Source organism: Lagenorhynchus albirostris, chromosome 18 (genome assembly GCF_949774975.1).
Source record: "Lagenorhynchus albirostris chromosome 18, mLagAlb1.1, whole genome shotgun sequence".
NCBI lineage: Eukaryota > Metazoa > Chordata > Mammalia > Artiodactyla > Delphinidae > Lagenorhynchus > Lagenorhynchus albirostris.
In genome coordinates this window covers 32362906-32377151 of record NC_083112.1, presented here as the reverse complement: position 1 = coordinate 32377151, position 14246 = coordinate 32362906, and the positions used below count along the sequence as shown (strand labels likewise).

The following is a 14246-nucleotide window of genomic DNA, read 5'->3' as shown; positions in this document are numbered from 1 at the left end:
TTTGATCTTTATGAAATAGCAGTGAGGTAAAGGTATGAGGCGAGATTCTTCCTATTTCACTCATGTGGAAATTGAGCCAGTGAGAAGTTGCTTCATATCACAGTGATAGAACGTAGTCCCTGACCCACTGCTACCAATGAGTTGGAAGAGGCTCAGAGGATCCCCTAATAAGCCTTTCATCTGAACCTGAAGCCCTTCTCTCTTCCCACTGAGAAGCACTCACTCACTGGGATAGCTTTATGTTCAATTACAAGCAGCTGGTCTCCTCTGAGGGCTGCCCAGGCTGTTAGGCAGCTCTGAGGGTGACAACTCATAAATCAAAAACGTACTCATCTTATACCTCCTCACAGGTACTGGAGTTCTGCCTTCTGACCAGACATGCACTTCAGTGTCCATGCGGCAGAGTAAAAACTATATATTGGGTCTTATTCCTGATTCCTAAAATCTTTCTTAAATGATGAGAGTGTATTTTGTATGCTACTGAGATGACTCAAGGCAGATGGGGGGGAGGGCCAGCTTAGGGAACTTCAGGATGGGGGCACTGGTTGACAGAGGTACCAACCATGTGATTAGAGGGTTAGAACTTTCAGCCCACCCTCTGAGCTCCAGTTCAGTCACCAATCGCCAGTGATGTACTCAATCGTGCCTGTGTCGTGAAGCTGCGATGAGACTGAAATGACGAAGCTAAGGGAGCTTCTGCTGTAGTGAGCATAGGGACATGCTGGGAGGGCAGCGTACCTGGAGAGAGCATGGAGACTGTGCTACCCCCTCCCTCCCCATTCCTTGCCCTATGCATGTCTTCCATTTGGCTATTCCTGAGTTATATCCTTTATAATAAAAACTGTAGTAGCAAGTATAGTAAGTACTTCCCTGAGTTCTGTGAGGGAACTCACATTATAATTTTTCACATTCTAAAAAATAAATGGGTTGGTGGGGAGGGCATGGGAACCCTTGAATTTATCATTGGTTAGAAGTATGGGTGATCCCTGGGACTTGTGACTGTCCTGTGAAGTGAGGGCAGTCTTGTGGGACTAAGTCCTTAAACCTGTGGGTTCTGGGCTAACTCCAGGCAATTCATGTCAGAATTGAAGTGAATTGGGAGACACCCAGTTGGCGTTGGAGAATTGGTAGCTATTGGAATGAAGTATTAGGTGTCAGAAAAAAACAAATAATCCACCTATGTTCCTTCCCAGTGTTTGCCTTGTGCGTTTTGTTACATGGGAGTCCCTCAGATTTTATTTGTCTTTTCACTAGGTGTTTCCCAAATTTGATGTGTGTGTGTAATAAAATTTGATCAGCAAACTTAATCATAATGTTTTAAGTATGTGATTTTGTCCAATGGTGTGCTAACACATTCAATTTAAATGTTAATTAAAAATTATAGTATATCTCTCTTCCATCCAGCCATCTATCCATCCATCCTGGGTTTAGCTGTATGTGAAATCACTTGTGATTTGCACTGGGCAAGAATGTACACACAAAAAAATCTTTATTAGTTAATAAACACAGATTGTCCTCATAGTACCACTAAAGAAAGTTTGACATTTGTTTCACATGTTATTCAGATAACCCCTGATACCTTTTCGTTCCTGTCATGGGAGACCTTGAACAGAAGAGCATACTTTCTCCATGTTTTCCATGTATGTTTTATTTTTCCCTCTCAAAAGATCATGATTTTGAAAAATGCTAAAATTATATTGAAATAGTTTTAATTTTAAAAACAATTGTCTTTCTTTGCCTTCTTTTTCTGAATAGACTGTTTATTTTGTTTTGTTTGTAGAGGTCAAGGACTCTGATTTTCAACAAAAAGTATTTCTTGAATGTGGTTTGTACATGTGAGCTTTTCCTAAATTTCATCTTCTGTTTTAAATAATCTTTTATTAAATTTTCTTCATTTCTGGATTTAAAAATCAAAAAATTTAAATGAAATTTACCTTTCATTTATTTTAGTGGATTTCCATTATTATTTTAAGGTTTTTCACAAATGTTTTGCTTCTAGAGTGTTTTACTTTTTTATATTATAATTTTGTCCTTCTAATGCGTATAATATTCTCTCTCTTAGTTTCTGTAGAAACGCTGGAAAAGAATTTGAAGCAGATGGGAAGGCAGCTTCAACAGCTTGAGAAAGATTTGAAAATCTTTCCCCCTCCTGAGGACTTGCATGATAAGTTTGTGACAAAGATGTCCATATCCTTTGATATCTAAATAGCTTAAGTCACTAGTCAATTAGGAGTACGATTTACTTAACATTTTAAGTATACTTGCATAACCAGAGATCACCCTACAGAGCCAAGAGCCAAATTATAGAAGGTTTAACCTTTGCCTTCTTGCAAGGAAATTTATCAAGGCTTTTACATATCAAGAATAATATAGAAGTTTATTGATTTCAATCCTTTTTTTCCTTTTTATTAATATGAATAATATGTTGTCTCATCTTTTTCCTTCCATATGCCCTATTTCCTTCTGATGTTCATGGTAAACTGAAAGGATAGGAAAACTCAATTTGAGGAAGTTTGAATCTAATGTCATGTTGTGATTTAGATACTTTTGAAATGTTTTAGGAAGCAGATGAAGACTTTATAAACTGTTGTGACTAGTCAGCTTAATTTCAAGAGTTGTTATATATTAAAAATTAACTCATATTCAAGAAGCTTTAAAATCTCCTTTAGAAATACGACATGGTTCCAAAATCAGAACCGAACCTATCCCAGTCACTACTGGTGTAGGTATTCTCTAGACCCAAAATGACATTGACAAAATATGTGTGTGTGTATGTTTATGTGGAAGTGTGTGTGTGGATATACATATATACATAAAAACTAATAGCATTAGGATTGTGTCCTGCTTAATTTAAGGTTCCTTGATATTCAGTTTTCTTTGGTTTTACTAAGTTTGTCAGTTAATCTCTAATGAGTGATTGAAGTAGTAAACTTTTTTTTTTATTTCCAGAAACTAATGTTGAGTTGCTTTCCAAACCATTCTGTGAAATTAGATGTCTTTTGCCTTCTAATAAAGTATTACTACTATGCATTATCAAAATTCCATATGAACTTCAGAATTCTATATGAAAGGATAACCCACTTCTAAACGAGCTCTTATAAATAGATACTCCTAATATTTTATTTTAAACTGAGATACTTGAAATAAAGTAACTACTTTTCCTCTTTCTATCTCTTCTCCCCTGAGATTTGTCAAATCACAAAATTATTACCTGGCTTGTCATAGATTTTATTGTATTATATACTTTCAGCTTAATTGTTAATTAGTTCAATTTTAGCTTTCTTCACTGTCTCTTTTGGGAGATATCATAAAAATGCACTCCAGCAACAATCAATTCAGGCTAATGTGTTTGTTTCCTTTCATATGTTTCCTATCCACCCAGTTTCTTCTTTTATTAGGCAGGATGCCTTTATCACTACATTTGAGAAGGTTGTTTTTTTAAAACTAAAATCTGTGTTTATCCATCAAATATATATTTGCCACACCTTCTAATTTGGCAAAGTATGCTTTTTAAACAAAATTTGTTATTGTAGAATTGTATCAGATTCATCATTCTTAGCTTCCCCCCCAATTTTATCATATTAAAATATTCATATGTGACAATTTATTATAATCATTAAGAACTGTTCACTGAGGCACTTTTTATTGTTCCCTATAGATAGAAAGCATTTTATAAAAGGTTTTGCTTGCATACAGTTTCTGGTAATATACTGTATGTGTACTAATTATGAAGCTCAGTTACCTGGAACATAGGACCTGAGATAAATTCCTGAGCTTAGAATACAGGTGGTAGAATCCTGCTCAGCAGGTGATCTCAGGACCTATGCATACTTGTGTTCATATGACACAGAAGCTGAATGATGTCAGCTTCTTGAAAGGTATGTAGCTCATAAAAAGCAACGAGCAGGAAATCAGAAGTAGGAAGGATGAAGCTTTGTTGGAAACAATTTTTCATTCTGAGTACAATTACACTCCATGGACAAGAAAGCTTCTACATCCTGTCGCTAAATATCACAACCTAGAAGCCTCTAATGAACTGATTAGCATTCATGTATTTCTTGGAAGTCAGATATATGAACAGTTGGTGCACTTTGCTATTGACAAAGCTTATAATCATAAATATTCTTTGCTGAGATTAGATTGTACTCATTTGCTTTTCATCTTAGTTAGACATACTAGTTTCAAAGTAATTAAATTCATTCATTGCAAAGCTTTGTTTACTTTAATTAGGACTGACAACAAGTCAGATTTTGAATATTAAATGCATTTATACAGACCTTATTAAAATGGCAAATTGTGAGCTTCTTACATCTTAGAAACTGGAAGAATTTGGAAACTAAATGCACAATGAATAAAAATGTGTTTAAAGTTTGGGTTGTTAACACTGGAATTTTATGTTTTAAGTATTAGTGCTTATTAGCTAAAGCACATATCAAATGTTTGGATCATCAACAAATTCTGAAAGCATATGTGTGTTACCTAAGTTGTTAAGGATGCATTTTTGCAAATAGATATTTACGTTAAACAATCATGATTTAGTGAGCTTTTAATCTGTTAACTGAATTGTTTTAAACTATAGTGTACAATTTTGTTATAATTTTACGAAATGAAATTTCACGAATAGCACTCAACTATAGTATACTGTATTTTTATTCTGCGAGTACTTGCTTTCTTTACATACACTTCTTAATATTAAAAAATACAAATTTAGTACATTCTTTAAAAGGCATGCACAATTATTTCATATACATCACATTGACTTTTTAGTAATAATTATGTTACTTTTCGATTGCAAAGCCTGGTCAAAAGTATAATTAGAGTAGAGTAGTTTCACTGTAAATATTTGCTTGAAAATGTGTAATGTGTTTTGTGGTAGGGTCACCAATATTGTTATATATAAAGTATTATATGTGAGGTATACACATTTATTAAATTCTTTATCAGTGAGAAAATTAGGAAAATGCCAGGATTGGTGTCATGCGATGCTTTTGCATTTCTTCTGAACTTTACATTCTGGAATATATGTTATTTTGAGGAAAATAACAAATAGATCCTAGAGCATCACCCTTGAAATTCTCCTTGCACAAGGCTTTACCTTTCTCTTTTCTCCTCATCCTACCCCCTCTCCCAAGTCTCTTAGAAAAAATCATTTTGCTAGACATTTCTATATTTTTGTATTTGTCACACAACTTACGTGACACGTTATTCGACTCTTCTCCATTTTATAGTCTTTAAATTTCTTCATTGTTATTGCACTTTATTTTCACTTTCTTTTTTGTTATTACACTGTATAGCAATATTTTGGATGCTCCTCAAATTACTATGTAGATGCTAAAACTGAGAGAAAGACTTACATCTTACTTATATCTATATTCCACACTGCATAAAGCACAGCATTTTTCAGGTAAATGAATTTAGTACATTTTTATTTAATTGAACTGTGGTTAGGAGTAAAATAGAAGAGTAGAATGGGTGAGATGTAAACTAGTATAATACATGGTCCATTTGCAAGAGTGGGAAGTTGCGTAATTGAGTGATTTGTAAGAGGAGAGTTTTTCTTTTGAATTAGTCTTCTTTCCTCCCTTGCCTGTTTTCTCTCTCACCTGTTTTCCATTTAACCCATTCTTAATAAACTTTTAAGTCTCAGATTAAAATATCCTGCTCAAGAGCCCTTCAAGATGACAGAGGAGTAAGACGTGGAGATCACCTTCCTCCCCACAAATACATCAGAAATACATGTACATGTGGAACAACTCCTACAAAACACCTACTGAACGCTGCCAGAAGACCTCAGACTTCCCAAAAGGCAAGAAACTCACCACGTACCTGTGTAGGGCAAAAGAAAAAAGAAAAAACAGAGACAAAACAATAGGGACGGGACCTGCACCTCTGGGAGGGAGCTGTGAAGGAGGAAATGTTTCCACACACTAAGAAGCCCCTTCGCTGGTGGAGACAGGGGCTGGGCAGAGGGGAAGCTTCAGAGCCACGGAGGAGAGTGCAGCAACAGGGATGCAGAGGGCAAAGTGGAGAGATTCCCGCACAGAGGATCGGTGCCGACCAGCACTCACCAGACCGAGAGGCTTGTCTGCTCACCCGCCGGGGCAGGTGGGGGCTGGGAGCTGAGGCTCGGGCTTCGGAGTTCGGTTTCCAGGGAGAGGACTGGGGTTGGCTATGTAAACACAGCCTGAAGGGGGCTAGTGTGCCGGGAGGGAGTCCGGGAAAAGTCTGGAACTGCCTATGAGGCAAGAGTCATTCTTTCAGGGTGCGCGAGGAGAGGGGATTAAGAGCACCGCCTAGGGCTTCCCAGGTGGTGCAGTGCTTGAGAGTCCGCCTGCCAATGCAGGGGACACGGGCTCGTGCCCCAGTCCAGGAAGATCCCACATGCTGCGGAGCAGCTGGGCCTGTGAGCCAAGGCCGCTGAGCCTGCACGTCCGGAGCCTGTGCTCCGCAACAGGAGAGCCCACAACAGTAAGAGGCCCACGTACCGCAAAAAAAAAAAAAAGAACACCGCCTAAACGAGCTCCAGAGATGGCACGAGCCGCGACTATCAGCACAAACACCAGAGACAGGCATGAGACGCTAAGGCTGCTGCTGCAGCCACCAAGAAGCCTCTGTGCAAGCACAGGTCACTACCCACACCTCCCCTCCTGGGAGCCTGTGCAGCCTGCCACTGCCAGTGTCCCGTGATCCAGGGACAACTTCCCCAGGAGAACACATGGTGCACCTCAGGCTGTTGCAACGTCATGGTGGCCTCTGCCGCCACAGGCTCGCTCCACACTCCGTACCCTTCCCTCCCCATGGCCTGAGTGAGTCAGAGACCCCGAATCAGCTGCTCCTTTAACCCCGTCCTGTCTGAGCGAAGAACAGATGCCCTCAGACAACCTACAGGCAGAGGCAGGGCCAAATCCAAAGCTGAACCCCAAGAGCTGTGTGAACAAAGAAGAGAAGGATCTGCCAGCAGCCTCAGTAGCAGCAGATTAAATCCCCACAATCAACTCAATGTACCCAGCATCTCTCGAATACCTGAATAGACAACGAATCATCCCAAAATTGAGGCAGTGGACTTTTGGAGCAACTGTAGACTTAGGGTTTGCTTTCTGCATCTAATTTGTTTTTGGTTTTATGTTTACCTTACTTTAGTATTTACCCTATATTATCATTGGTAGATTTCTTTATTGATTTGGTTGCTCTCTTCCTTTTTTTTTTTTAATATATATATGTATGTGTGTGTGTGTGTATATATATATATATATATATATATATATATATACACATACACACACACTTTTTACTTTTTCTCTTTTTGTGAGTGTGTATGTGTATGCTTTTTTGTGTGATTTTTGTCTGTATAGCTTTGCTTTTACCATAAATCCTAGGGTTCTGTCTGTCCTTTTTTTTTTTTTTTTTTAGTGCTGGTTATCATTTATGGCTTTGTTTTTTGGTTTGGTTGCTCTCTTCTTTCTTTCTGTCTTTTTTTTTCTTTCTTTCTTTCTTTATTACATTTTAATTTTTTTAATCTTTATTTTAATAACTTTCTTTTCTTTCTTTCTTTTCTTTCTTTCTCTCTCTCGCTCTTTCTTTCTTTCTCTTTTTCTTTCTTTTCTTCTCTTTTTCCCTTTTCTTCTGAGCCATGTGGCTGACAGGGTCTTGGTGCTCCAGCCAGGTGTCAGGCTTGTGCCTCTTAAGGTGGGAGATCTGAGTTCAGGGCATTGGTCCACCAGAGACCTTCCGGCTCCATGTAATGTCAAACAGCGAAAGCTCTCCCAGAGATCTCCATCTCAACTCTAAGACCCAGCTCCACTCAATGACCAGCAAGCTACAGTGCTGGCCACTCTATGCCAAACAACTAGCAAGACAAGAACACAACCCCACCCATTAGCAGAGAGGCTGCCTAAAGGCAAAATACTTAACAGACACCCCAAAACACACCACTGGATGTGGTCCTGCCCACCAGAAAGACAAGGTCCAGCCTCATCACCAGAGCACAGGCACCAGACCCTCCACCAGGAAGCCTACACAACCCACTGAACCAACCTTAGCCACTGGGGACAGACACCAAATGCAACAGGAACTATGAACCTGCAGCCTGTGAAAAGGAGACCCCCAAACACAGTAGGTTAAGCGAAATGAGAAGACAAAGAAACACAGCAGATGAAGGAGCAAGGTAAAAACCCACCAAACCAAACAAATGAAGAGGAAATAGGCAGTCTACCTGAAAAAGAATTCAGGGTAATGATAGTAGAGATGATCCAAAGTCTTGGAAATAGAATGGAGAATAAACAAGAAATCTTTAACAAGGACCTAGAAAAACTAAAGAGCAAACAAACAATGATGAACAACACACTAAATGAAATTTAAAATTCTCTAGAAGGAATCAATAGCATAATAACTGAGGCAGAGAACGGATAAGTGACCTGCAAGATAAAATAGTGGAAATAACTACCACAGAGCAGAATAAAGAGAAAAGAATGAAAAGAATTGAGGACAGTCTTAGAGACTTCTGGGACAACATTAAACACACCAACATTTGAATGATAGGGGTCCCAGAAAAGAAGAGAAAAAGAAAGGGACTGAGAAAATATTAGAAGAGATTATAGTTAAAAACGTCCCTAATATGGGATAGGGAATAGTCAGTTAAGTTAAGGAAGCACAGAGTTTCCCAAACAGGATAAATCCAAGGAGAAACATGCCAAAATACATATAAATCAAACTATGAAAAATTAAATGCAAAGAAAAAATATTAAAAGCAGCAACAGTAAAACAACAAATAACATACACCAGAATCCCCATAAGGTTAATAGCTGATCTTTCAGCAGAAACTCTGCAAGCCAGAAGGGAGAGGCAAGACATATTTAAAGTGATCAAAGGGAATAACCTACAACCAAGACTACTCTACCCAGCAAGGATCTCATTCAGATTCCACAGAGAAATCAAAACCTTTACAGACAAGCAAAGGCTAAGAGAATTCAGCAGCACCAAACCAGCTTTACAACAAATGTTAAATGAACTTCTCTATGTAGGAAACACAGGAGAAGGAAAAGACCTACAATAACAAACTCAAAACAAATAAGAAAATGGTACTCGGAACGTACATATTGATAACTACCTTAAATGTAAATGGATTAAATGCTCCAACCAAAAGACATAGACTGGCTGAATGGATACAAAAACAAGACCCGTATATATGCTGTCTAGAAGAGACCCACTTCAGACCTAGGGACACATACAGATTGAAAGTGAGGGGATGGAAAAAGATATTTCATGCAAATGGAAATCAAAGGAATACTGCAGTAGCAATTCTCATATCAGACAAACTAGACTTTAAAGACTATTTCTAGAGACAAGGACACTACATAATGATCAAGGGATCAATCCAAGAAGAAGATATAACAATTGTAAATATTTATGCCCCCAACATAGGTGCACGTCAATACACAAGGCAAATGCTAACAACCATAGTAGGGGAAATCAACAGTAACACAATCATAGTAGGGTGCTTTAACACCCCACGTTCACCAATGGACAGATCATCCAAAATGAAAATAAGGAAACACAGGCTTTAATTGACACATTAAACAAGATGGACTTAATTGATACTTATAGGACATTCCATCCACAAACCACAGAATACACTTTCTTCTCAAGAGTTCATGGAACATCTTCCAGGAGAGATCATATCTTGGGTCACAAATCAAGCCTTGGTAAATTTAAGAAAATTGAACTCGTATCAAGTATCTTTTCTGACCACAATGCTGTGAGACAAGATATCAATAACAGGAAAAAAATCTGGAACGAATACAAACACATGGAGGCTAAACAATACACTCCTAAATAACCAAGAGATCACTGAGGAAATCAAAGAATACCTAGAAACATATGACAGTGGAAACACGATGACCCAAAACCTATGGGATGCAGCAAAAGCAGTTCTAAGAAGGAAGTTTATAGCAATTCAATCCTACCTCAAGAAACAAGAAACATCTCAATTAAACAACCTAACCTTACACCTAAAGCAATTAGAGACTGAAGAACAAAAAAACCCCAAAGTTAGCAGAAGGAAAGAAAGCATAGAGATCAGATCAGAAATAAATGAAAAAGAAATGAAGGAAACAATAGCAAACATCAATAAAACTAAAAGCTGGTTTTTTGAGAAGACAAAAAAGATTTATAAACCATTAGCCAGACTCACAAGAAAAAAAAGGGAGAAGACGCAAATCAATAGAATTACAAGTGAAAAAGGAGAAGTAACAATTCACACTGCAGTAATACAAAGGATCATGAGAGATTGAGACGGGCAACTATATGCCAATAAAATGCACAACCTGGAAGACATGGACAAATTCTTAGAAAAGCACAACCTTCGAAGACTGAACCAGGAAGAAATAGAAAATAGAAAATATAAACAGACCAATCACAAGCACTGAAATTGAGACTGTGATTAAAAGTTCTCCAACAAACAAAAGCCCAGGACCAGATGGCTTCACAGGTGAATTCTATCAAGCATTTAGAGAAGAGCTAACACTTATCCTTCTCAAATTCATCCAAAATATATCAGAGGGGGGAACACTCCCTAACTCGTTGTACAAGGTGACCATCACCCTGATACCTAAACCAGACAGAGATGTCACAAAGAAAGATAACTACAGGTCAGTATCACTTATGAACATATATGCAAAAATTCTCAACAAAATACTAGCAGACAGAATCCAACAGCACATTAAAAGGGTCATACACCCTGATCAAGTGGGGTTAATCCCAGAAATGCAAGGAGTTTTCAGTATATGCAAATCAATCAGTGTTATAAACCATATAAACAAATTGAAGGAAAAAAAATATGATCATCTTAATAGATGCAGAAAAGCTTTCAACAAAATTGAACACCAATTTATGATAAAAATGCTCCAGAAAGTAGGCATATAGGGAAATTACCTCAACATAATAAAGGGCATATATAACAAGCCATAGCCAACATCTTTTCAGTGGTGAGAAACTAAAACCATTTCCTCTTAAGATCAGGAAGAAGACAAGGTTGTCCACTCTCACGACTGTTATTCAACATAGTTTTGGAAGTTTTAGCCACAACAATCAGAGAAGAAAAAGAAATAAAAGGAATCCAAATCGGAAAAGAAGAAGTAAAGCTGTCAGTGTTTGCAGATAACATGATAATATACATAGAGAATCCTAAAGATGCTACCAGAAAACTACTAGAGCTAATCAATGAATTTGGTAAAGCAGCAGGATACAAAATTAATGCACAGAAATCTCTTGCATTCCTATACACTAATGACGAAAAATCTGAAAGAGAAGTTAAGGAAACACTCCCATACATCACTGCAACAAAAAGAATAAAATACCTAGGAATAAACCTACCTAGGGAGACAAAAGACCTGCATGTAGAAAACTATAAGATACTGATGAAAGAAATTAAGGATGATACCAACAGATGGAGAGGTATACCATGTTCTTGGATTGGAAGAATCAACATTGTGAAAAGACTATACTACCCAAAGCAAGTTACAGATTCAGTGCAGTCCCTATCAAACTAGCAATGGCATTTTTCACAAAACTAGAACAAGAAATTTCACAATTTGTATGGAAACACAAAAGACCCCGAATAACCAAGGCAATCTTGAGAAGGAAAAATAGAGCTGGAGGAATCAGGCTCCTGTACTTCAGATTATACTACAAAGCTACAGTAATCAAGACAGTATGGTAGTGGCACAAAACAGAAATATAGATCAATGGAACAAGATAGAAAGCCCAGAGATAAACCCACACACATATGGTCACCTTATCTATTACAAAGAAGGCAATAATATACAATGGAGAAAAGACAGCCTCTTCAATAAGTGGTGTTGGGAAAACTGTACAGCTACATGTAAAAGAATGACATTAGAACACTCCCTAACACCACACACAAAAGTAAACTCAAAATGGATTAAAGACCTAAATGTAAGGCCAGACACTATAATACTCTTAAAGGAAAAATAGGCTGAACACTCTGACATAAATCACAGGAAGTTCCTTTTTGAACCACCTCCTAGAGAAATGGAAATAAAAACAAACTAATGGGACCTAATGAAACTTAAAAGCTTTTACACAGCAAAGGTAACCATAAACAAGATGAAAAGACAACCCTCTGAATGGCAGACAGTATTTGCAAATGAAACAACTGACAAAGGATTAATCTCCAAAATATACAAGCAGCTCATGCAGCTCAATATCAATAAAACAAACAACCCAATCCAAAAATGGGCAGAAGACCTAAATAGACATGTCTCCAAAGAAGATATACAGACTGCCAACAAACACATTAAAGAATGCTCAACATCATTAATCATTAGAGAAATGCAAATAACAATTACAATGAGGTATCACCTCACACCAGTCAGAATGGCCATCATCAAAAAATCTACAAACAATAAATGCCGGAGAGGGTGTGGAGAAAAGGGAACCCTATTTCGCTGTTGATGGGAACGTAGATTGATACAGCCACTTTGGAGAACAGTATGGAGGTTCCTTAAAAAACTAAAAATAGAACTACCATGTGACCCAGCAACCCCACTACTGGGCATATACCCTGAGAAAACCATAATTCAAAAAGAGTCATCTACCACAATGTTCATTGCAGCACTATTTACAATAGTCCGGACATGGAAGCAACCTAAGTGTCCATCGACAGATGACTGGTTAAGCAATATGTGGCATATATATACAACGGAATATTACTCAGCCATAAAAGGAAACGAAATTGAGGTATTTGTAGTGAGGTGGATGGATCTAGAGTCTGTCATACAGAGTGAAGTAAGTCAGAAAGAGAAAAACAAATACCGTATGCTAACACATATATATGGAATGTAAAAAATATATATATATTGCTTTGAAGAACAAAGAGGCAGGACAGGGTTAAAGACGCAAACATAGAGAATGGCCTTGAGGGGGAAGAGTAAGCTGGGACAAAGTGAGAGAGTGGCATGCACATATATATACTACCTAATGTAAAGTAGATAGTGGGAAGCAGCCATATAGCACAGGTAGATCAGCTCGGTGCTTTGTGACCACCTAGAGGGGTGGGATAGGGAGGGTAGGAGGAAAACACAAGAGGGAGGAGATATGGGGATATATGTATATGCATAGCTGGTTCAGTTTGTTGTAAAGCAGAAACTAACACACCATTGTAAGGCAATTATACTCCGGTAAAGATGTTAAAAAAAAAAAAAATCCACAAGCAGTAAATGCTCGGGGGTGTGTGGAGAAAAGGGAACCCTCTAGCGCTGTTGATGGGAATGTAAATTGATACAGCCACTATGTAGAACAGTATAGAAGTTCCTTAAAAACCTAAAAATAGAACTACCATATGACCCAGCAATCCCACTACTGGGCATATACCCTGAGAAAACCATAATTCAAAAAGAGACATGTACCACAATGTTTATTGCAGCTCTATTTACAATAACTACGACATGGAAGCAACCTAAGTGTCCATCGACAGATGAATTGATAAACAAGATGTGGCACATATATACAATGGAATGTTCTCCATAAAAAGAAACGAAATTGAGTTATTTGTAGTGAGGTGGATCACCTAGAATTTGTCATACAGAGCGAAGTAAGTCAGAAAGAGAAAAACAAATAGTGTATGCTAACACATATATATGGAATCTAAAAAAAATGGTTCTGAAAACTCTAGGGGCAGGACAGGAATAAAGGTGCAGACGTAGAGAATGGACTTGAGGATATGGGGAGGGGGAAGGGTAAGCTGGGACGAAGTGAGAGAGTGGCATGGACATATATATACTACCAAATTTAAAATAGATAGCTAGTGGGAAGCAGCCATATAGCACAGGGAGATAGGCTTGGTGCTTTTTGACCACCTAGAGGGGTGGGTTAGGGAGGGTGGGAGGGAGACGCAAGAGGCAGGAGATATGGGGATATATGTACATGTATAGCTGATTCACTTTGTTATAAATCAGAAACTAACACACCATTGTAAAGCAATTATACTCCAATAAATATGTTAAAAAATTGTATATACTTCTCATCCTGTATGAATCCTCAAGTCTATGATGATCTCTTTCTTCTCAGAAATCTTACTACATTTATAACGTCGTGTTCACGGCTTCTTGACAGTCATGCTTCAGTCACTGTCACCTTCTCTGCCAGGACTTCCCTGACTACGCAGCATAAGTTAGCCTCTGTCACTGTATACAATATCACACACAAACTTTTGTTTTCTTCATCATGCT

The 14246-nt window shown here is 37.9% G+C and overlaps 1 protein-coding gene across 1 annotated transcript in view; it reads left to right on the top strand.

Annotated features, from left to right (window-relative positions):
- Positions 1 to 14246, top strand: part of DIAPH3 (diaphanous related formin 3) — a 546228-nt gene that overhangs the window by 334446 nt on the left and 197536 nt on the right. Inside the window, 1 exon segment of the mRNA XM_060128783.1 lies at positions 2063 to 2188. Coding sequence (XP_059984766.1) covers positions 2063 to 2188 — 126 coding nt within the window.